The sequence below is a fragment of the Musa acuminata genome, chromosome BXJ1-7, assembly GCF_036884655.1.
Source record: "Musa acuminata AAA Group cultivar baxijiao chromosome BXJ1-7, Cavendish_Baxijiao_AAA, whole genome shotgun sequence".
NCBI lineage: Eukaryota > Viridiplantae > Streptophyta > Magnoliopsida > Zingiberales > Musaceae > Musa > Musa acuminata.
In genome coordinates, this window is record NC_088333.1 from 8,618,982 (window position 1) to 8,643,388 (window position 24,407).

The 24,407-nt window shown below is 35.5% G+C and overlaps 2 protein-coding genes across 2 annotated transcripts; both read right to left on the reverse strand.

Annotated features, from left to right (window-relative positions):
- Positions 1–54: 54 nt before the first annotated feature.
- Positions 55–16,261, reverse strand: LOC135678633 (polyadenylate-binding protein-interacting protein 4-like). The gene is made up of 15 exons (XM_065191667.1): positions 16,049–16,261; positions 13,094–13,229; positions 12,846–13,007; positions 12,546–12,676; positions 11,863–12,050; positions 11,255–11,432; positions 10,906–11,163; positions 9,939–10,060; positions 9,746–9,794; positions 9,639–9,666; positions 8,970–9,250; positions 8,694–8,837; positions 7,586–7,681; positions 7,406–7,468; positions 55–349 (listed from the first exon to the last, which is right to left on the reverse strand). The coding sequence occupies exons 2-15, from the start codon at positions 13,221–13,223 to the stop codon at positions 320–322; spliced, it is 1,860 nt and encodes a 619-aa protein (XP_065047739.1). The 5' UTR covers positions 13,224–13,229; positions 16,049–16,261; the 3' UTR covers positions 55–319.
- A 6,153-nt stretch (positions 16,262–22,414) lies between these two features.
- LOC135680125 (protein BIG GRAIN 1-like) lies at positions 22,415–23,296 on the reverse strand. Its single transcript, XM_065194111.1, has one exon. It carries the CDS (start codon positions 23,294–23,296, stop codon positions 22,415–22,417), a length of 882 nt encoding a protein of 293 aa, XP_065050183.1.
- Positions 23,297–24,407: the final 1,111 nt, after the last annotated feature.

Consider the following 24,407-nt stretch of genomic DNA (forward strand, 5'->3'; position numbering starts at 1 on the left):
CACCCAAGAAGACTAATATAAGTATTTGTTCCACCAGAGCAACTTTCTTCGGGATGATCAAATTCATATGCCGCCCAAAGCTGTTTTAACATTAGCTACATTGTTTCAAGGTCTTGCAGACAATTATATAATTTACATCCACGTGAAAGATCAAATTGTGAAGTCAAGTAATTCCTCTCAGCGAGGCATCTTCGCCAACATGCCAAATCCACCATTGGTTCGATTGTGAGTTGTCCTCCTCCTTAGTGATTGCAGAATACAGGTCACGAAAAATCACTAACAAAGTGATGGTGGTAGCAGCAGGCAAACAAACCATACATTAAAATTTTCTCCCTTTGTGTGGCATTTCCTGCAAAGTGATAAAAAACAAAAAATAAAAGCAAAGTCGGGAATAGGAACAAAACGAAGATGATATTGTTGCAGGGTAATAAAAGATGACCTAAGTTATAATAAGATCATATTTGATCCTTCGATGGTTGGAGAATTGAAGAGCAAGCACCTGATAATAAGATCATATTTAATCCTTAGATAATATTTAAAAGAGATGAAATGTACAGGACCCACTCTAGAGCGGACAACTCCTAACGGCTGAAAGGGATCAACCAAGGATGGATGGCTAGTGTGGATATCAGTTGGCACCAAAATCGTGGAGCTCAAACTCCCAAGTCCTGATTAAGCACTATCATAAACACATGGCTTGAGCAAAGTCGATTTCGTTTTAGCACTTCATTACAAGTTTTTCCATGTACTGCAACAAGACATCAAAGTGTCTATCTGATGCATAAACAGCAAAGCCTCACCCAACTTGTACTGACTATTTAATATCATTGACAGGTTGAAATACTTATTTCAACTACCAACAAGTTCCAAGTATTATCTGCTTGAGGTATAATGATGGATGGAAAAAATCCACTGGAACCAGGTTGTATCAGGGGGTGATCTTTGCTATTTGCAATATCCTATATGTGAAAAAAAGTTCAAAGCAATGAATTGAGCTATGTTTATACAGAGACAAATTTGCTACTCTAGTTTATACATAAAAGTTGACCCGAACTGGAAGAACAAAAATTCACATTCTAATTCAATTCCTTGATCACCTTCAAATGATATTTTCCAGTGTTTTAGAAAATAAAATACATAATAAAATTATCTTGCAGAAAGGATCCTACAGTTTTATATAGACGCTATCAGCAGAAGAGGTAAAAAGTGAAGTTGAGGATGGAAAATTTATACTCCATAACAAGGGTGCAAACCATGATGTAGTTAGTATGAACATCCTTCATGTCAGGGGACTGGATATTTACATCATTTTTATCAAAAGGGAATACATTAGTATATTAAAGATTTTAACCATATGTATACATTGGAATCAATAACCAACCTATAACAATTACTTATACGCACATGTATAATAGATCTGTACAATCAGCTTGATAGAGCTCAGGTGCCTTGGGAAGCGGTTTAATTTCTGCTCCAAACCAAAAGGTTAGGAACAAAATTACCCACACACAAGTATATTATATCATTGTCTCAAGAACTACTAATAGTTGCTTCATGAAATGACCAAAGTTTTCAGGATCATATTCAAGTTTGGGGCAGTTTGTAGGGTTAAGGATTAATAATGACCCAAATCAACTGATTTTGATGGTAGAGACAGCCTCTTTTTTTTTTTGGCAAACCAATTAACAAATTGGCTGGAACCAGAGGGGGTGGGAAATCAAAAAACAATCAGAACATCCTTCCCTCCATCCATCCCTCTCAGCCACCTCCCACTCTCTCACTGTTAAATCTCGGATTTTGATGATGAAACCAATTGGTAATGTTATGATCTAATCTGCATTTTGAGTGACGCAAGACTAGCTTCGATCAGAAAAGACAAATTGATTAAAGTAGAAGGAATCGGATGTTGGGCCGGAGTTGAACATATCAGAAGATTGGACGTCGGGCCGGAGGATCGATCGACGTGTCGGCAGAAAGCTTCGTGCCATGAATTTAGGCATCGGGCCGAATGATCGGACATTGCGCCAAGGAGAACGAAAGTTGCGAGTGTCAACATGCCAATTGGGCAATACGTCGAAGGAGAGGACGATGCACCGAAAGATCGGAGAAAGCCGAAGATCGGACCAAGCGCCGGAAAAACCAATGACATGCTGGACAAGAGATGATTCGTGCTTTGTAATAATTTGTCTAGATTGAGTTAGTTTAGGTCGTAATTGAGTTGGTTTAGAATGTAATTAGGCCAACTCAATTATAAGCCAACTGGGCCCGAATTGGGGCTGTTTTGAGCCAAGAGAAAGGCCCATTCAGTGACCCAAAAGTTGGGTCAAGCGGTGGCACCGCTAGTGGCTCAGTCTCCGAGACATAGTCTCCAAGACTGTGTCAAGCGGTAGTACCACCAAACTGGGCGATGGTACAACCTGACTGGGCGATACTAAGTTTGAATCCATTTGGGGCCTATAAAGACCCCTCTCATCCCTGCTCAGGATACACAAGAACTAAGAGCAAAAAGAAAGAAAAACGCTGTTGTAATATTGTGAGAACTCCTCTCAAGCTCTAAGTGTTTGTGAAGTTTAAGAGAAGAGGTAGTGGGGGTGTAAAGGTTCTTTCCTGAACCTGTCAAAAGTAGAATCGAGTTGTAAGGGTAGTTGATCTTCGTCCATTGAAAGAAGATCAGTAGCGGAAGCCGGTGGCCTCGAGTGAAAAGGAATCGGGAGTGGATGTAGGTCACGACGACCGAACCACTATAAAACTTGGTTTGCATTTCTATTTTTGCTATTTACCTTTACTGCAAACTACCTTACTTGCTTACTGTTTTCACTACGCTTACGAACGAGCATTCAAGTTAAACTCATCTTTCCGATATCGATTTTCATCGAACGAAAGATTTTTGAACCGACGTGATTTCTACGTAAGCACTAATTCACCCCCCCCTAGTGCCGACTCAATCCTAGCACTCCCTATTTCCCACTTTATGCTGTCGGCATTGTATTGGCACACCATCCACATGGCACATGGAAATAACACAGAGTGTGCTAGCCATCTAATAGAAAGATGAGGTAAACAACTCAAACGAATTTCCTTTACCTTATTTTAAAATTACTTGATGCTTTTCATGAGTTATTTTTTAAATTAGTTAGTAAAAAAATAAAAAAATAAAAAAATATCATGCTTCTCTTTTTAGTGATTTTGAAATAATAATAATTAAAATGTGAGCATGACAATTGCATGTTAACTCCTAGCATTAAGCATGAAAAGTTAGATTCATTTAAAAAGAAAAATGCATTACAAACAAAATAATTTTGATTGAAAATGTGTTATGTTTAATAAAATCATGCTTGATGTTTTAATGATATAATGAAGTAATAATGTGTATCTTGATCAAGGTAGGCAATACCGAATGATACCGCCCGGTACGGGCGGTACGCGGATCGCCCGCTACCGAGCGGAACGAAAAATAATAATAAAAATAAAATAATATATATATATTAGAAAAAGGCAACGTTCGACGACGTCGCCTTTTAAATAAAAAATATATATAATCTTTTATATATATTAATTTATATATATATATAAACAAGGCGACATCGCCCCGCCTGGGAGAAGAGAGAAGCGAGTTATATATATATATATATATATATATATATATATATATATATATCGAGCGGTATACCGAACGATGTACCGCTCGGTATACAGTTTCGTACCATACCGAGCGAACGTCGAAACTCCGATACGGTACGAAATTGTAGACCTTGATCTTGATGATTCTCATATTGCTTTTCAATTATAAATGATGATGCATGACCTTTGTAAGAAAGACTATAGTATGAAATCAATCACAAAATTTGGAACTAAAAGAACTTGAGCTATTTTTAATCTTATAAAAATCTATCTACGTTGCTTTCATTAAATTTTCCAAAAAATGATTTTGATGATGATTTTGGATTTCTTTTCGTATGATTCGTTTTAATAATGAGATGATATATCCAATCGAATCATTTATCGATGTTTGCGACTTGAGATGTATTTTATATGAAACGTTTTTCTTGATTCACGTATGATTTACTCGTCTAAGAGAAGATTTATCCAAATGAAACTTGATTCTTGACATTAATAATTTGAGATTTATTTGAATCAAGATATCTTATTTGATCTCCTATGATTATATTCGTTATTTACTAAAAAGAAGATTTGTTAAAATAAATCATGTCTTTTGGTATTCATGACTTAATCCTTCATGATCTTTAATGTTATACCTTTCATGACATGATTCCTTTGTATTTATGGCTTGTATGCCTTGTAATGATTGAAATATTGATGTAAATTCATCTTTGTTATTTATCTTTGTCATGATGTGAAAATTGATGCAAAAGGAAAAGAAATACAAAATTGTATTCTTCCCTTCTTTTCGATAATGACAAAGGGGGAGATAAAATTGCTAGCTTGCATGTTCTAAAATATTGTAAAATTTACTAAGCTTGCATATTCGAAAATGATGTAAAACTTGCTAAATTTGCTGGCATGCACATCGTAAAGAAAAACAAACTTGCTAGCTTGCTCATCTCAAAAGGGAAGCAAAGTTTGCTAATTTGCACATTTCAAGAAGATGCAAAAACATGTTATCTTGCACCCCTCAAAAGAGACGAAAGAACTCACTAACTTGCATATTCTAAAGTAATGAAAAATTTGCTAAATAGCTAAGCTTTCATATCTCTAAAACTTGATAGTTGCACTTCTCCTTTTTGTTGATGATAAAAGGAGAGAAGATATGATGATCATACATGGTAGGATTTAATATACTTTGATATTTTGATACCATGATGATTTGAAATATTTATGATGATTCATGCAAAACTTATGATAATGATGCATGCAATGCAATGATATGCATATAACATATTGCTTGGATTCATGATTAAAATTGCTTTAACTTGAATTCAACTTGAATTCAAGGTTCTATCAATATGGCATATTGATAGGGGGAAGTTACGGTTAACTTCGTCATCAATTGGTTGTCATCATGAAAAAAAAAGAGATTGTTGAATCTCGAATTTTGATGATGAAACCAATTGATAATATTATAATCTAATCTATGTTTTGAATGACGCAGGACTAGCTTCGATCAAGAGGCAAATTGATTAAAGTAGGAGTCGGATGTTGGGTCGGAGTTGAACATGTCAGAAGATTGGACGTCGGACCGGAGGATCGATCGACGTGTCAGCAGAAGGCTTCGTGCCATGAATTTAGGCATCGGGCCGAAGGATCGGACATTGCGCAAGGAGATCGAAAGTTGAGAGTGTCAACATACCGATTGGGCAATACGCCGAAGGAGAGAACGATGTGCCGAAAGATCGGACGAAACGTCGGAGGATCGGACGAAGCGCCGGAAGAACCAATGACATGTCAAACAACAGATGATTCGTGCTTTGTAATAATTTGTCTAGGTCGAGTTATTTTAGGTCGTAATTAAGTTGGTTTAGAATGTAATTAGGCCAACTCAATTTGGTGCCAATTGGGCCTGAATTAGGATTGTTTTAGGCCAAGAAAAAGGCTCATTCAGTGACCCAAAAGTTGGGTCAGGCGGTGGCACCGCTAGTGGCTCACTCTCCGAGATAATCTCCAAGACTATGTCAAGCGATAGTACCGCCAGACTGGGCGGTGGTACCGCCCAGTGTCAGTGCTGCAGGCGGTGCTACCGCCAGTACCCCGAAAACCGGGGATGAGACACTTTTAGGCTCTAAGTTTGAATCCATTTGGGACCTATAAATACCTCTCATCTCTGCTCAGCATACACAAAAACTGAGAGCAAAAAGAAAGAAAAACCCTGTTATAATCTGGTGATAACTCCTCTCAAGCTCCAAGTGTTGGTGAAGTTTAAGAGAGGAGATAGTGGGAGTGTAAAAGTTCTCTCCTGAACCTATCAAAAGGAAAATCGAGTTATAAGGGTAGTTGATCTTCGCCCATTGAAAGAAGATCGATAGTGGAAGCCAATGACCTCGAGTGAAGAGGAATCGGGAGTGGATGTAGGTCACGACGACCGAACCACTATAAAACTTGGTTTGCATGCTATTTACCTTTATTGCAAACTGCCTTACTTGCTTACTGCTTTCACTACGCTTACGAACGAGCTTTCAAGTTAAACTCATCTTTCCGATATCGATTTTCGTCGAATGAAAGATTTTCGAATCGACGTGATTTCTACGTAAGGACTATAATTCACACCCCCCCCCCCCACCCTCTCTCTCTCTCTCTCTCTCTCTCTCTCTCTCAGTGCCCGACTCGATCCTAACACTCCCTATTTCCCATTTTATGCTGTTGGCATTGTATTGGCACACCATCCACATGGCACATGGAAATAATGTGCTAGCCATCTAACAGAAATGTGTGTCAAGGAAATGCTTGGTCAAAATCATAAACCAAGTATAGGGATATGAAAAAATCATCTGTAACTAATGTAGCATTAAGGCATATCAAGGACAAAATCACATCAAGAAACTAAAGAATAGCTTGTTTTGGACAAGGAAGATAATATAGTTATATTAGGCAATTAAACAGAATGTGATATGCTGCACATTCATTCAATACAATTGTCAATCACATCTTGTCCTCGAGGTAAGTGACTTCCAACAGTCAGTTGTGTATATTTTTACCAATGGAAAAGGCTAATGTGTGTTTTTAAAAGCACGTTTATTTTAGCTTGGAGGATGTTTTTAATCATGTACTAGCAGGCTTATATCAAAAACTGGTATATGCCTGATCAAAATATTACATAACTTGAAATTATCAGTCTTCATACCAGATAATTGGAACAATTATATGTAGGATAGTAGTCATCAAGTTCCATATGAATCATATTGGAGAGTTAAATTTTGACCATTTGTATGATTTGTTACAAAATTTCATGAAACAAACAATAAATCTTATCAGGCTCAGCCAATAACCGTATATAATAAAAACATATACAGACATGTAACTTCTCTTAACAATAAGAAAACATATTTTTGCTCTAAAATTACTTTTAATTCCAAGTATAGGACAGTAATTTTCTGTGGCACAAACTTGAAATTTTAAACAGAATTAAAACTTTTGTCAGAAACGAAAAAGAAGCATCATGTTTTCATAGATTCCATCATACATCTGCAGCAGTGTCATATACTACTTCATTCCTCCTAATACTTCAACTAATTAATATAAGAAATAAAGTCATGTGAACAACTCTGCATAAATTGCAGCATCTAAATTTGCAACTGTTTAAAAGACAACCTGAGTATTCAGCTTAGTTTCATTTATAAATAGACCAAATAAATGACGCACTGCAAATAATCCATAACAGACATTCTAATGTACTTCAAAGAAAAAAAATAGAATAATGAATCAAAAGGTAGAACTAGACAAGTTAACTTACAGGTGGATAGCTCTGAACATAATAAAATTGTGGATGCTGCCCAACAATCATCTGCTGGCCATACTGCAAAAGATAATGGAGTATCACTAAATGGGCACAATCTTGCAAAAACAACTGGATATTCCTGAAGAAGACTCTTCCTTGCAGACAAAACTAAGTAGATATAAGGAAATTGCATACCACTGGCCCATTAGGATTGATGTATGCTTGCGGTGATTGTATCTGTGCAGCCTGTGGATTGTAAAAGACAGGCTGATGGCTAAATGATGGACCAACCTATAAATATGTGGGCACAAGACATTAAAAAGAATGACCAAGGATATCAAAGGATCAAAACTGAAGAAGCATAAAAAATGGAAAACACTGCAGTTCGCATGCAACTTACACCACTGGTTAAAGTTCAGCAACCATCAACGATAAAAAAAAAATGTGGATGTCTGATATGCATTCTTCCAATTCACTACCAATTAAAAGTTGGCTGATATAACTGGTGTCTTGACCAACAACTAAACTATAGTGACTTTGTTCATGCTGTAAGTTTTGATTGTCAATTTAAACCAATTTGGCAGTCATCCCAGTTACCTGGAAGACTGAACATAAACCAATTTGGCGACTTCTAGTGATTTTGTTCATGTAAGATTTCCACACAGGATTCAAGAAAATCAGCTAGTACATACCAACTGATATTTACCATTTCGACCTGGTTCCAGTATGGAGACAGTGCAAACTTATCCAATCCGGTTCTGAACAGGATTTTTTTAATTATTTCAGCTGGACTGAATAAAGTTGTCTTTCAACTGTTGACAGCAGATGTTGGCTGTCAACAGCAATAAAATCCTCAGTATCCACTCCTCCCATCACTGCCACTGTTTCCTCACGTAGTCACCATCACTGCCCCCATGATACACAGACCCATCACTTCCTCTTCCTGCCCACTTCTCTCCCTCCTCTTTGGTCCATGTTCTGCATACCAGGACCCATACTGGTCCGTCCAGGAACTAGGATGGATCTTGGACTGGAATTGAAAACCATGCTTCATATATGATAACTAATGACACAAGCCAATCCAAAGTAAAAAATTACCAACACAAAGACAGCATCAAATTCTAATGACCCTAAGGTTCAGAAGAAAGAAAAGGCGCTATATTATCAATAAGGATACTGCAGCATGAAGGAAGTGCAAAAGAAAAAATAAATTACAAATTAAGCAATTTATCAACATAACCATTTTAACCAAAAAAAAAAAAAGAAAAACATGATGAACAAGGACACAACTTTAATATCTTACCCCCACTCCCATAGGTAGACCATGCATATGCTGAACAGCATTTACATTACTAGCCTGATAAAAGGATCCATCAGGTATTGCTGCATGTAGCCTCACAGAAGATGATGGGGTAAAACTCTTGGCATTTGGATTGAGCTTAAATTCCTGTGCCACAGAAGCAGTGAGTAAACTAGGCTGAAATATAAAAGGAATAATAAATAAATTGGACTTGAAGCATATCAACCAAGCCGGAAATCATTATATATTATTAAAAAAAAGCCTCTACCAACAAATCACCTTAGCATTTGGGTTCAATGTTGACTTTTCTGAAGATAATGATCCACAGGAAGTGCTTGGTGATAAGAAGGGACGATTTGACTCAGCATGTGCATACTCAGAAGATGAAGTGGAACTGCCTTGTCGTATAGGGGGGTCAACAGATTCACTAGCAGCAGGCAATTTGCCACGTACTGGGGAATCTGAAGATTCAGTAATTATATTTCCTTGACCAGAAGATGAAGGATCATACAAAGGGGCACTTATAGATACTTCCTCCAATTTTATTGACGTATTCACATCTGTGGAATGAAGAGCATTAGTAGGTCATCCTCAGAAAGGTAAAGCAAAACATAAAAACGTAGCAAGAAGAATATTTATGCAACAACCATTCTCCAAAGTAAATTTGTGGCTTAAAATGATAGTACTAGAAGGAAATACTGCATACTTCAATTATCCAAGCAACTCAGGACACATTCAGAAAATATAAGATACTACTGGTGGATAATCAAAACCAGGTAGGACAATATGATACTAGAGACATTTGTAGTAATACAAAGAAGTAACAACTGCAGAAGAATTGATTTCCAGTTATACAAATAAGAAATACTAAACAAGATGATAATGCCAAAATATTCAATCAAGTTTAGAATTGTAGTTAGGCAACAGTCTAATCAAACCAATACTTACCATCAGACGTCTGAGAATCCTGAATAGCCTATAGAACAAAATCATGTCAGAAGCAAGCCAAGAGGTATCAGTGGTTGCACAAAATTGTGATAGTAAATATAACTAACCATACGCTCGCTCTTGCCACCTTGATCTTTGATCTGGTTATCATCCAGCCTAAATACAGTATAGACATCAAATTAATGGAATATAATAATTGTCCAATAAACATCCATTATGAGCATTCTATCGTATTCTCATTACAACAATTCCATTTGGAAGGGTCAAGTGCAGATTAAAATGATCTGGCAGGCAGCAAACCTGATCTCGTCCTCCAAGGATGAACTCCGTGCAATACAGTCAGACTTTAACTCACTACTAGCATCAACGGAAGAGAGACCTAAGCCCTTATCAGCAAGAGTGTACAAGCATGCCTCCTCAACCTGCACATTTTATTAAAAACAAACACCATTAAGACAAAAGCAGATTTCTTTCAAAGAAACATGATGGGTATAACTTATAGTTTTAGTATTACATTTTGGATGATAAATGTGACAAGATTATAAGCAATACCTAACCTCTTGTGAAGTAATTTGGCTAGTCACGATACTTGACAAATAACTCCAAATTATTGCTAGAGCCTGTTTTGGTGTTTATCTTATGGATTAAAAATCTTACCAAAGTAGTTTAACTTGGCCCTCAGGTTGAGTTCAACTAGAGCTATAAAACAGGCAGTATGAAACTATGAATTGCAAGTACCAACAGAGACAGCAATGAAGTTCATATTCTTTGCCTCCTTAGAGAAAATAAAGAAAAATAATTAGTAAACCAAACTAATGCTTTGGCTTTACAATTATTGTCCTGCCAACATGATTGATTCCAGAATACAGTCAAGGTTAGATACAAATATTTGACCATTTCAAATTATAACCCAATGAAGCATGACATAAATCAGAAACCATAAGATTCATTTCTTGACAAGAATACAATCAAGGTTAGATACAAATATTTGACCATTTCAAATTATAACATAAATCAGAAACCATAAGATTCATTTCTTGACAAGAAGACCACCCATTATGGATTGAACATCAAATGGCACCCCAGAAGCCTAATGTCAGAAACACTAAACATTTTCCTCCAAACTTAAATAGATGGCTACTGACAAAGATTGTGGCACTTAAATAACTGTACATGCAACATGTTCAACACAAATAGTATGGTGGATCTTAAAACCATTTATATCAGCAGAAAAGAAGACAAAAATTTGTTGGTGTTTAGTGTTTACCACTGATGAACTGGTAGAAGATGCCTGTGTTTCATTACATGATGCTTGTGCTTCATTACCATTTTTTTTGCTTAAAGAATCAGAGCATGATCCAGAAGTCGCAAGACCAAGAGATCCTGCAATGATTCCAGAACCATAGGCTTCCATATCTGAGTTTTCATTTTCTCTTAATCCACTACCATTGACTTCCCGACGGACAGCTGAATATCTACTCTCCTCGTCAAGGTTAAAGTCATCATGGTAAGAAAAGCCTCTTTCCTGTCATGCAAAGCCTTAGAATTGTCAAGACAATTTCAGAAATGCAACCTATTAGAAACCATCAACAAGAAGAAAAAAAAAAGAGAATTACCTCAGCCAGATGAAGATCTTGGGTTTCCTCTCCCTCTATTTCTCTAGCTATTTTTAAAGCTATCTTTTCAAGATCTCTCATCTGAGGACCTCTTTCAAGCTTCGTAGTGTAGAGTTCCTCATTAAAGGTACTCTTTACTCCAAACAGAGCCTCATTTGTTTCAAACTGATCCCACTTTCTAGATAAGAGAATTTTTAAAAATGTGTCGAATAAGATTACATTCTAACACCTTAATGATGATGCATAAAAAAAGACATTGTTTGTCATTTAATGCCACCGAAATTAATGAGCAGTTTGAAATAAGAATGTCTGTAGAACTGAGAAGAATATTTAATTCTCTTGAAAAAATTATTTGGATACCTATACATTTAACTCATAAGCGAGACAAACAGAGAAACTGCAAGTCTACAATTAATATAACAAAGCTTGAGATAAGATGTTTCGAAAGTACTGACGGATATATGATTCGAGAATGTTGCAAAACTGTTAAACAATGAATCCAAAGTAGAACATTGAAGAATATGAACAAAAGGGCATATGTTGAAAAGGTGATGCAGACAGATGCTAAAGAAATTCCATACTATGCAAGTGAAAAAAGTGGATTTCACCTATCAAATGTTCCATCAAATATATTCTCCAATTCCGGACATTCAGGATCATCTTCGCCAGGCATCCAGGGAGCCAGCTCCCTCTCCGTCTCCAAATGATGGGAGTGAGAAATAACAGAATCTATCATAAGGTCTTTCCGCTTTTCACATGACTGCCCAGGCGTGAATTCATCACTAAGTGACACATCCTGATATGTTGGCACAACAAAAACAGAGTGAATCAGATGCACCATACAACAACCAGTTTATACAATGACGCAGGTGTACTTCAGAGTAAAGATAACAAGTACCAATGAATCATCTGAATGTTCACTCAGCCAAAGAAGTAAAACATAAGGAAATATTTACTCAGGCATCAAACTGCCCTAATTGTAATGTACACACTGCAAAGGTGCACATCTTATCAATGAAAGAGGAATATTGCTCATGCCAGTGAATCCATCATATGCCCACAATTTATTGTGACACTCGACCACAAGGATAATAGCAGATTACAAAACATATTAGCATGGATGACATGATAGTGGTATGGCATAGAATGCCATGACAGAACATGTGCTCTGCCAGCAGAGTCTACTAAAGACCTAGTATCTGATAATCGAATTCTTGAATTGGCCACCTTAAATGCCAATGAGTTATTTAATTTAAAACCTAAAAGATTATGAACAATAAATCAAGATAACCTTTGCAAGGACTTGAACAAGTTCTCTTGCAGGTATGACCATTGGCTGAGGCTTCTTGATAGAATCGTGGTCCGACTTCCGCTCTCTGACAGAGCCATCCTTAATCACTTGAGCCATTTTCAAAACAATTTCTGCAACCAACAAATAGCTATTAAAGATGGAAAATGGTGGGGAACAAAGTCATTTTGACCATCCAGATACTGGGCCACTAAATTACAAGCATAGGAAGGGATGGCAACCAAACAACATGCACAAAACACTTGCAGCAGATTCAAGCATAAAACAAACATGGAAATGTACCAAAATCTCCATCAGCATTTGTTGCATGAAAGATCCCTGAGATAATAGATCCATTTTTCACATGGACTTCCACGTGGTGACCAACAAGACATGTCAAAACATATATTAGCCGATCACGTGATGGGCTCGTAGGTCTTCCTACTCTGGTGCCATTTGTTGATACTGTGCCAACAAGAATTTATTAAAAGAATTAAGAAGGCATCGCATTGTAATTAGCATTTAATAAGACAAAAATTAATTAGCATTACCAAAATTAGGGGAAGCAGACTTCCTCACTTGCGTCTTACTCTCCGTCCTTGTCCCCACCACTGTATCAACTCTGCGACTGCTATATCCATTGGCAAATGGCCTACCTTGTTGCAAATTCATTCTTTGCATTAATTTCTGTGAGGACATGAATTAAGAACACATATATCAGTTTCAGTTTAAATAGTAATGGACAATCAGTGATTCAGCAACCACAAAAAAAAATTTAAAATATTTATCTGAAGACCTAGGTACATGATATGGAAGGGAATGAGGTTAGAGTAGCTTTGACAAAGTGACCAAAACCTTGAAATTTGTATTGCAAAGTATATACTATATAGGGCATGATAAGCAGCTACACAGCTCCCATTGCAGATTCCTAATATGTTACCAAGACTACCAAAACAAATACATGCAAAAAGGAAAGAAAAAGGTAAAGGGCCAGAGATACAATCACATAACAATATCCAAGCAACAACATACATGGAACCCTTTGTGAAAGGCTGCATAGGTTTGCAATTGCCTCTTTTTGCCAAACTACCAGCAAAATAAAGATAACTAGTCTTGTTAAAATACAAAGAATCAGTAACTGTAGCACCATTTAACCTTTTTAATTAATGTTGAATCTGTCTTTTGAGTAGGCAATAGTGACCCTCAACCTACAGCAGCTTCCAACCCTCTTCATAGTAAGGTTCGCAATTTCATACCGTATCGGAGTTTCGACGTTCGCTCGGTACGGTACGATACTGTATACCGAGCAGTATACCGCTCGGTATATATATATATAATTCAGCGGCGTCGCCTTGTTTATATATATATATATATATATATATATATATATATATATATATATAAGGAGACGTTGCATCGCCTCGGTGACGTCGCCTTTTCCTTCTCCCACGCGGGGCGACGCGACGTCGCCTCTTCCTTCTCCCACGCGAGGCGACGTCGCCTTTTATAAAAATATTTATATATAATTATATATATATATATATATATATATATATATATATATATATATATATCGTTCCGTCTGGTAACAAGCGGTCCGTGTACCGATCAACTGACGGACCGGTACGTACCGTCCGTACCGAACGGTATTATTCGAAATTGCATACCTTACTTCATACCTTACCTTAACAAATGCAGTCGAATGTGTTCCTCTCCATCCAACAAGGCAGAAGAATCAAAGAATGCAAAGATATATAAAAATGATGGAGGGGATGACAGTGAGGGTGAGGAGTGGGGGAGAGAAACTCCTTCCCAAGAGGTGCTTCATTGATCATCTCAGTTTGATAAGAAAAATATATGAAAAAATAGGTTTCTTAAACGTTCTATTTCCATGACCAATCTGCGACCTACAAGCATCTTTCCTAAAAAAGTGCCCAGATTTTAAATTTCATAGTGAAAGATTGACTAGAATGTGGTGATGGATTGCGTGAAATATGAACATTAAAAATTTCCATCAATCCTGAGCTAGATCTGCCACTTCAAATTAATAGAGACAAAAATGCTGCTTAAAAATAGGAAACAAATATCAGTATCCCCAAAACAATCTCCAGAATCTAGATTGTACTGGGGTAAATAGACCAATTCTTTGAAGGAACAACCAATCAAACCCACCCTTGTGATCATCTTAAGGAGGGCACACTGATGGGAGAAGGCAAGGAGAAAAAAAAGAGTAGGGAAAAAAAAAGATAAGATGGGGCTATGGTGTGGACATCAAAGACAGACGCCTATTATGATGTCAATCAACCTCCACGTCCATGAGGTTCCTCGATTGAGGAAAGAAAAAAAAAGAGACAAAGGAAGAAAAAGAAAAGATAGCACAAAACATATTATAGAAACACGTGTAATAAAAAAAATATATGGTCATTATCTAATCCATGAGTTCAGAGTGACTTTTTTTTTTCCAGGAGTAGACATAAATTCAACAAAGGCACCTTTTTTATGGACACAGTCAATTGATAGTCTTGAGTTTTTATGAGGATGATAAGCTTAAGGCTCTGAGCACCTGCTTCAACATTCTTATGTATTTTTAAGAAGCCAACCATCTTTTTTTTTAATTATCTTGCAAAAGACTTACCATCATTTAGGTTCACCAACTTCATTGAAACTAGAAACAAAAAAATGAAAAACTTGACTTTAACAAAGCTTACTTAAGCTAATACCAAATTGGAAGTTAAAACTAAATATAGGAGAAATTACATCAGTTTGCAGTGCATAACACACTCATTTAGATTAGCTAACGATAGTTGGCTTGCTGTCCTATCACTCAAGGTAGAAGAAAGGAATTACAATGTGACCTGAATCGACTATCTCATCAGGAAAGGGCATAGCTGTGCCTATTTGGCCTAACATTAGCCTTCTTGACCATTTAAAGGGGCCAATATGGCTCAAGTTAGGGCACAATATAGTAACACAATATATTGATTTGGGTACTAATAAACAGCTTTTGTTAGAGCACAATATAGTAACACAATACAGGTTAAGCCAAAGTGGTTATAGTCGATCAAAAGTCCTTCTATAAACAAAGAGCCTTTTACCTATTAAGAAGGAAGCATAATTTGTCAGATAATGAAATTTCTGAACCTAGGATCAGTTGAACAAAAATCCAAGCAACTAAAACCAGAAACAAACTTACAACCAAGAAGATAGATCGGAACCTCAACGAACGATCCTGTTTCTATGTAACAGGAGATGCATCAAACTACTCCAAGCTCGTTCTTCTGACTACAGCCGTTTCAAATCAATGATTAACAGGAAACGCAACAAACGAAACCAAATAGGTCTCAACTTCGAGAGACTATCCAATGCAGATCAAGAAGAAAAACCTAGAACAGGCCTCCAGATCGCAGCGATAAATCAGCGATACCAATAGGAAATAATCGTTGAAAGTTCGTATCAACGAACCAAGGAAGGAAGAAAATTGGTGAAAAGAGGGGGGGAATACTCACGGAGCGGGTCGCGATCGATCGGTACTCGCGGATACGATAAGCGACGGCGACGAATCGAGGCGGCAGGGGGTTGGAACGGGGACCTCCTTAAGGCTGAGATCGGAGGGAGAGTGGCAGGTAAGGGTGGTTTTAGGGTTTCGAATTGGGGGAAATGGGGTGAAGCAGGCGTTGGGAGTCGGCACGCGGTGGGTTCTGTCGGAGGCCGAGACCTCAGCGTGTGATTTCCTCGTGATATAATTTCCTCATCGGCAACGTTTCGAGACGGCGTTTTGATTCTGTTTCGCGAGTTTTTGGCAACAAAAACAGTTTTGGGGTCTTTCCGCTTGGTAGGTAATCTCTTCTACTCCATTATCTTATCCATACGAATCATAAATTATAAATAATTAACTAATATATTTGTATAAATTGGTATGTATTTCTTAACAAGATTTGAATTACTTATTTTGAAATATTATTAAAAAATAGGACTTTTTTTATTCTATAAATAATTTATAATGAGAAGTTATTCTCATTAGAAGAGGCATAAGAATAAAACTCCTTTCGGTAATAGAATAGGAGAAGTTAATATTTTAGTTAACGTAGGAGTTATTTTATTTCTTATATTTTATTAATTCATATATAATGAAAATTTTAGATTTTTGTCCGTTGATTTTTTTTTTGTTTGTGGGTTTATATCTATTATTGATAGAAAGAGTATTATTTTAGTATTGAGATCATTTTCCTCGTATATATGAATAAATAACAATCTAATTAATAAGTTCAAGTCGAATTTACGTGAACTTAGATCAAAGATACACATTCTAATTTAAGTGGGGTTAAATGATTGTAAATTCTGATAGGCTTGGTGAAACATTTCCAATCAATTTGTTTTGTATACAATAAAATTAAATATAAAAGGGGTAGGTAATTATTGGGTCTGTATATATCCTCAAGACATGTTTGACCATTCAACTGGTTTGAAAGAAGAAGATAATTAGTCAAGAACATCAGTGTCTGAAAATACAAAATACTCATCACAATAAAATAAAAAATGAGTAATTATAATCAATGTTTATTATATTACTTGATATAGTATGGTTCGAGTAGTATATACCGATCTAATCGATAATCAAAATATATATTATTTTATATCGGGTGAATTATAACATGGGATAATGCATTGGGCAGCATGAGATATGTACTAGATAATCAATTTGATTATCGACAAATTTTGAAAGGGTTTCAAACTACTTTTTTTTCTTTTTTCCCTATTATAACTTTAACTTATTCTCACTCACATCTCCCTTTCTATGATCTTCAACTAAAGTAAAACTACAATTTATAGATTACTTTGGGAGATTAAGAAAGATTTAAGATATAGCAATACTTTATTTATAGGAGGATCACTCGATTAAAAATCTATATATTCTCTTTATATTTTTATTTATTTATGATATGGTTAACTTTATTGTATATTATTAATATCTATTAAGGTGTTTAACATGTATACAGTGATAAAATAGGGCTAACTATGGAGTAATTAAATTTTTTAATACTATAGTTAGTAGGTTAATATTGATTTTATCAAAATTTAATCGATATTCAATTAATTATGTATATTACGATACTTATTAGAATGATTGATATACTTATAATGGTAAAATGAGACTACTAAATAATAATAATAAATTTGATATTATGATTAGTGGATTTAATATGGATTGTATTAAAATTTGAACTCTGTTGAGTCAATTATATTTATTTAATGTCTATCATGGTGATTAGCATATTTATAATAGTAAAGTAAAGCTAATTAGGCAATAATATAATTTATTAATATTATGTTTAATAAATTTAATAATGATTTCATCAAAATTTGACTCATATTAGGTTAATTTTATGTATTTAATGCCCGTGATTACATATTTATAGGGGTAAAGTAAAGTTAATTAGGTAATAATATAGTTTTTAATATTATGATTAAGGTTCATTAGATAGTAATATATTTTTAATATTATAATTTATAATTTTAATATTGATTTCATCAAATTTTGGTTCGTTAGTTTTATATATTTAATGTCTATTAGCAACAGGTTTTTAGTTATAAAGTATGATTTTATTATATATAATCAAATCTTGCTATTTCAAATTTGTTAATAATTATGATTAATCATAGTTTATTAATTTGATAAATATTTATAGAAACATAATACCAAAGAAACATACCTATAATATGGCCTCGGATCATCTCCATCATTCGGATGACAGACTACCGATGAATAAGAAGAATATCGACATACTACACAATAATCCTTTTATGATGAATAAAAGTGTTGTGACAATAATATCAACTTAGATTATAAAACTTGTATTCGTACGTTACTATAGCATCAGCACATATACGAGGAAGCAATGAAACATCGATAATTTAACTCAAAATAGAAACATAATCATGAGAAAGGGTATAAGCTATAATGATTCTAAATGAGTGTTAGCATTAAGGCAACCAATTATCGTCATTCATCCGTAAATCAATAGTATTGGTAGCATAAGGTAAGATAAAATTCTAAGCTTTTACGAGAGGATTTGATAGGATGTCAGCATCTTATATTATTAATATTAATCAATAGGTCTATCTCTATAAATTACAAAACAAATAATAATTGATGATACATGTATAAAAGAAGATCCAAAAGACTAATACGTTGATCCAACCTTCTAACTAAGGTAGATATATAATGTTTATTTAGATAATGAGGTAATAAAACCGAAGGATTCGATTAAATCTTTCAATCAGATGAGTATGAGATAATATTGACATGCGACATTTGGATTGGATTAAGAGAAACATCAATTTTTTTATGTATTGCTATAGAAGGATTTCATAAGTTGGTTAATATTTTCAATAAAATTAAAGATACATACTACATTCAGAATCTAATAGATACTATAGTAAATAATGGAGTTAATTTTTAGGATGCTAATTTGTAATTGATTGGGCAAAGAGAAACACTATTTTAGACTCTCTGTGTAATTTACAATTTGCAATTGCATGCAACCTATAATAAAGGATATTAATTATTTGTCATCAGGACAAAAATATATAGCAAGAGTACAATTAATGATAAAATTTATATATAATCATCATTTGGTATACTCTTTGACATAAAAATATATAAATGATAAGATATTCTAACTTGATATCACTTAGTTTACTACAAATTGTATTACGTTAAAGCCAATCCTACAAAAGAGGCACTGCCTCAATAGATTGGTAACATCATAAGAATTATCAGATTCATGATATTGAAAATCAAATGATAAAAAAAAGATGATAAAACTTATTTCTTCTAGATTTTGGGAGGTTGTAAATGAAATTATAATAATAGTGGAATCACTTTATGTTATCATCTATAATATCGATAGAAGGTTAAGAAAATATTATTGGATGATTTTAAGGTTGATCAATGTATACTAATTATCATTCATATGACTGAAGCTCATATGTACTAAGACTTCATAACATATTTATAGTCATTTATAATATAAATAATAAATATTTAAATTTTTATTATTGATGAAATCATATCTTAGAGTGTATTACCTACATTCCATCATTTAGTTTCACAATGGTCTTGGGACCTATTAGATTTATTATTAGTACTAAGGAATATTATATACCAACTATTATCACAATATGCTAATTTAATATAGGCTATTATAAAGGATAATTATCTCGAAAAAATGACAGTTCATTTTTTTTGACAATGTAGCTATATTGTGTCATCACATACTCATCTTCAATTATAAATTGAAATTGGCATTAATTATCTGTTATACTAACAAGGTATTATTTTTTAATAGTTCCATCAATTCAGTTTTAGGATTATACTATAGAGGTATTATTTATTTATGCTTACTACCTAAAATTTAAATTATAAAGCTCAAAAAAATAGTCATTATGTTTACACATAAAAAGGGAAAGGAAAGATAATCCATAAAAAAACTTATACAATTTAGACATAGAGCGGAGTTCAACATATCTATAGTGATCATATTTTGAAGGATCTTATAGCTAATATAATATAATAATAGTTAATTATTATTTTATGAGGTTGATCGATTTTATGATATGAAATATTAGGTCAATGGTGAAAAAGAAATTATGATGTTCTCCAACCTCTACATTAATAAATATCACAATCGTACTTGATTTAGGAGTAACTTCAACCACATATGGTTCATGATGATTAGGCTACGACCATCACTTTATTGATATATAAAGAGTATACAATTTATTATTATATTATATCATGAGAGTAATTTTAAGATTGGATCATATAAACATATCACATTAATATATAAATACATAGGATCGAGAACGCTTATTTGAAATGAATGATAGAACTAAGTATATTATTGACATATTTATTTATTAATTGATTTATTTTAATCTTAAAGGTTCATCTCATAATTTAATAATTGAAGTCATATATTTATAGATTACTCACAACAGTTAGAAACGTGCTTTCTACTCATCCAAGGCCAAAAAAATATGTATCATGATAATTTAGATAAGTTTTATAAATTTAAATTAAACTTACATTTAGTTTCAAATAAAAAAACCTTAATATATATTTTTTTTTCCTAATTGTTATATAATTTTAGGGTTTTTCTAAAATTTTGTAGTATTATCAATATACTCTATCATATCGATACACGATACATCAATAAAGAAGTGGAACCTCAGTTATAATATTGGTTAAATTATTAACTATTCAATTATCCTTTATGACATATAAAATCACTTATAAAATCAACAAAATAATAAATATTTTAATAAAAATAGTATTAAAAACACAAAGAACATATATTCACAAAGTGCTTAATATTCACTTTGATTAAAACATTGTAATAATGAATCTTTCTTTAAAGACAATCTTATTCAAATATTCAGTCTCGATAATTTTTTTAATGTAACATATATTATATCATATAGTGGTGATATTTCCCATAACATATTTGAAAGTGTGTCTAAACCCTACAAATTCAAAGTTAGTAAAAACAAAAAATTTATCGGAAGAAGGCATGATTATTGAGAGAGGAATGACATGATATATTTCAAGACTCCTCGGATCGATAGAGATTATTTTATTATTCATAAACTTTGTGCTTGATGGTTATAAGAATGATAAAGAGATCGCAAAGAAAAGTCCCAATTCATATATTTTCTTAACATTAAATAAAATCTCATTGATTGGTGAATCATTTCTATTCTTAAGGTCAATATTGTTAATCAAGAGCTAATAGATCATGAATTCACGTATCTGGATTCTCCAAAATGTTTGAATAAGGTCCAAATAGGACAAGGTAAAACAATAATAGAAAAATATACATTCAATTAAGTATGAATCGATATGATAAATATGTCATGAATTAAAATAATAGTAATGGTGGTAAGTGGAGTGGCATACCCAAATCAATTGCTAAGAAAATATTCTGATTAGTGGGAGAATATTGAGGTTGTGGAAGAATTTTATTCTACCCATTCAGCTTATTTTTGGGAGTTTTTTCTAATGATTATAATATAATACTTTTGAATGTCACCTATGATGCGATGAGCACTTAATGTAATATCAAGTGTTTCTCTTGCACAAATATATTAGGAAATCTTACTTTGATTTCTATTGATTTATGTATCTCTTGGGCTCCGAAGACACATTTAACCTAAATTAAATAAGCTTAATTTTATTATTATTCAAATTTAGATAAATTTATAAATATTCGATATAAACAATATATTGCTTATCTATAATGTCATAGGTTATGCATGATCCGAAAGTGATGTTAAATTGATTCAACAAAATTCCCTAGACATTGAGATTAATAAATATAAATATATATTATATATTAAGTTTTCTTATAATATTATATTCATTAAAAATCATATTCAAGAGATAATTTAAATAAAGCATACAAAACAAAACCTAAAATGTTAAGATGATGTCTCTAACGTCACAACGAAAGCTATTTTAAATGCAGAGATACCCAATGCTGTCACTCATCTCTCAGTGTCGACCTTTTAAGCCCACATGTGAGGTCGGCATCTGTCGCACCTGCGATTGAGAGGTGCCAACTCACACATACTTCTGATAGAAGATTAAACCTTGGAAACACGCCTGACCAAAGACACATCTAAGACAGAAATGTAGATCAAGGAAGAAGAGCATCCGTAGCTTTAAGATTCGCGCGGAGATTCGACTTGCGCCGTTGAGACCCAGACGGTTAGCCTCCATTATTTATTTATTTATTTATTTTACTTCCCGCCCATATTTTCCAACATTAGCGCAATATACTTCCTATTTTTCTTCCTCTATAATTATAGCGTCAGTTAGACCTCGAGCGATTCTTCTCGGGACGGGTCGTGCCGTACACCGGAAGCTCGTCCCTGTAACTACCCCCTTCCATCACCATCAAGTTTTCCAACTCAAACAGATCGTCCTGCTCCTCTTCTCCCTCCTCCGCCAACGTTCGCAAGAGCTCTTCCACCCTCATCTTCACCCCTCTCGCCTCCACCACCGCGTGATCCCCGCCGCACGAGCTTTTCTTCCTCTGCCCGCATCGCCGCGGATCCTCCCCATCGGCGCGGAACCTCACTGACCTGTTCCCGCCCTCCGCTGGATCCCTCGTCGATGGCGCCTTGCTAAGGCAAGGTCGCGCCCGCGACGAGACGGCCGAGCAGGCGGAGTCCGCGCCGGAGGGTGATGGCTTCGGTTTCGCCCGGTCCCCCGCCGCCGCGGTGCAGAGTGAGTTGAGGAACCCCGCGAGGAGGGCCCCCGGCGACCCTGGCGCCTTATATTTCTTCAGACCTCGTAGCTTTGTCCGAGTCGAGCCCGATCTCTCCTTGTCCTGCTGGCGGTGCTGGTCGGGTGGCGGCGACCGGCTCGGTCGGAGTCTGAGCGGGAGGGCGGCGGGGGACTCGCGCTCGGAGGAGGAGGAGAAGAAGCCGCTCGAAGTGGAGTTGCAGGAGGAGCTGGAAGTGGAGAACGGGGGGAAGTCTGGACGCCGGGGTCGGGTCACGGTCGCCGTGGGCCTCCGCTCCATGGAGGCGAGGGGAACCAGGAAGTCGGATGCTCCGTGAGCGAGGCGATTCGCCATTTCCTCGTTCTTGGGAGCGATGGGGTCGTCCATGGAGCGCTCGATGGCGTCGAGGAGGGACGACGAGAAGGAGCGGTGCCCGTGACGGAGCCGCCATGCCTCGTTCCCCATTATAATGATCAAAATCTCGAATATTAATACAGGTCTTTTATTTGTATCCCCGCTAATTTATCTTCATCGGATCGAATAATATATATCTTTTTCTAACAGAAGGGAAGAAGAAGAGGAAGGCGAAGGGCGTGAACGACGGAGAACGAGGCGGTGAGGAGGCCGCTCGCCTTCTCCTCTCCTTAATAAAGGCTTCACGCCCGAGGTCGGAGCTGACGTGGCGATTCATCATTCCTCTACGTGTACGGGACCCTGGTCGTTGATCTCGGGTTCTCGCTCGACTTGGATCCCCGTCACCTCCACTGCGGTTACCAACAACGCAGGTATGCAATTCTCCTGTTTGAATGAAACCCGAATCCATTAGTCTTGTTGGGGTTCTCGTCGTCATCATCTGCGTCAGTAGCTGTATCGAGCCCGGTCTTACATTATAGAATGGGCCGGATACGGGTTAACGGGTTCACTAATCATGTTATGATCCAATAGAATAGTGGGTCGAGGAATTTGTAGCCCAGGTGGAGAGCAATGAGGGAGACACGGAACGGGCAAAGAAGGATTCCAAGGATGGAAAGGCGTGTAGGTGGTTCTTTGAGTAATAAAGGGTAGCTTCAATCTTCTTCATCATTATTGTCGGGAGAACTTCTCTAAGAATGCTAAAGCTAGTGCATCTACTGCGACCCTCACCAAAATCCTGTTATCCCATCGACACCTTACAATCATAACACAACGGGTTGAGGGTGAAGACTGCAAATGCGAGCTTCGTCATATTCACCTGTCACCATGATGCGCGCGAGAGGTACTTAGAAACGCACATCTTCTCTGTTATCCATGTGAAGCTTTCTGTCGACTGGATGAGGATAGAACATCTAGTTTCTGTGATTAAACTAAGAGATCAGGAAAACAGGTAGATGTGCCATTGCGTTGGATGTTTGAGGATCATGATTAATATGGAAAAATATGAGCGTCACTACTTTATTATGGTATGTGTTGTCAACTTTATGGTAGTCACTTTTTGTCTTGCTCATATGAGTATGGCTGTTAGGGTTGCTGCTGTAATAGGCTTTAGAAGAGTTCTGCTTTATGTGGCATGACTAGCTTTCTGCATCTACTTTTGTTT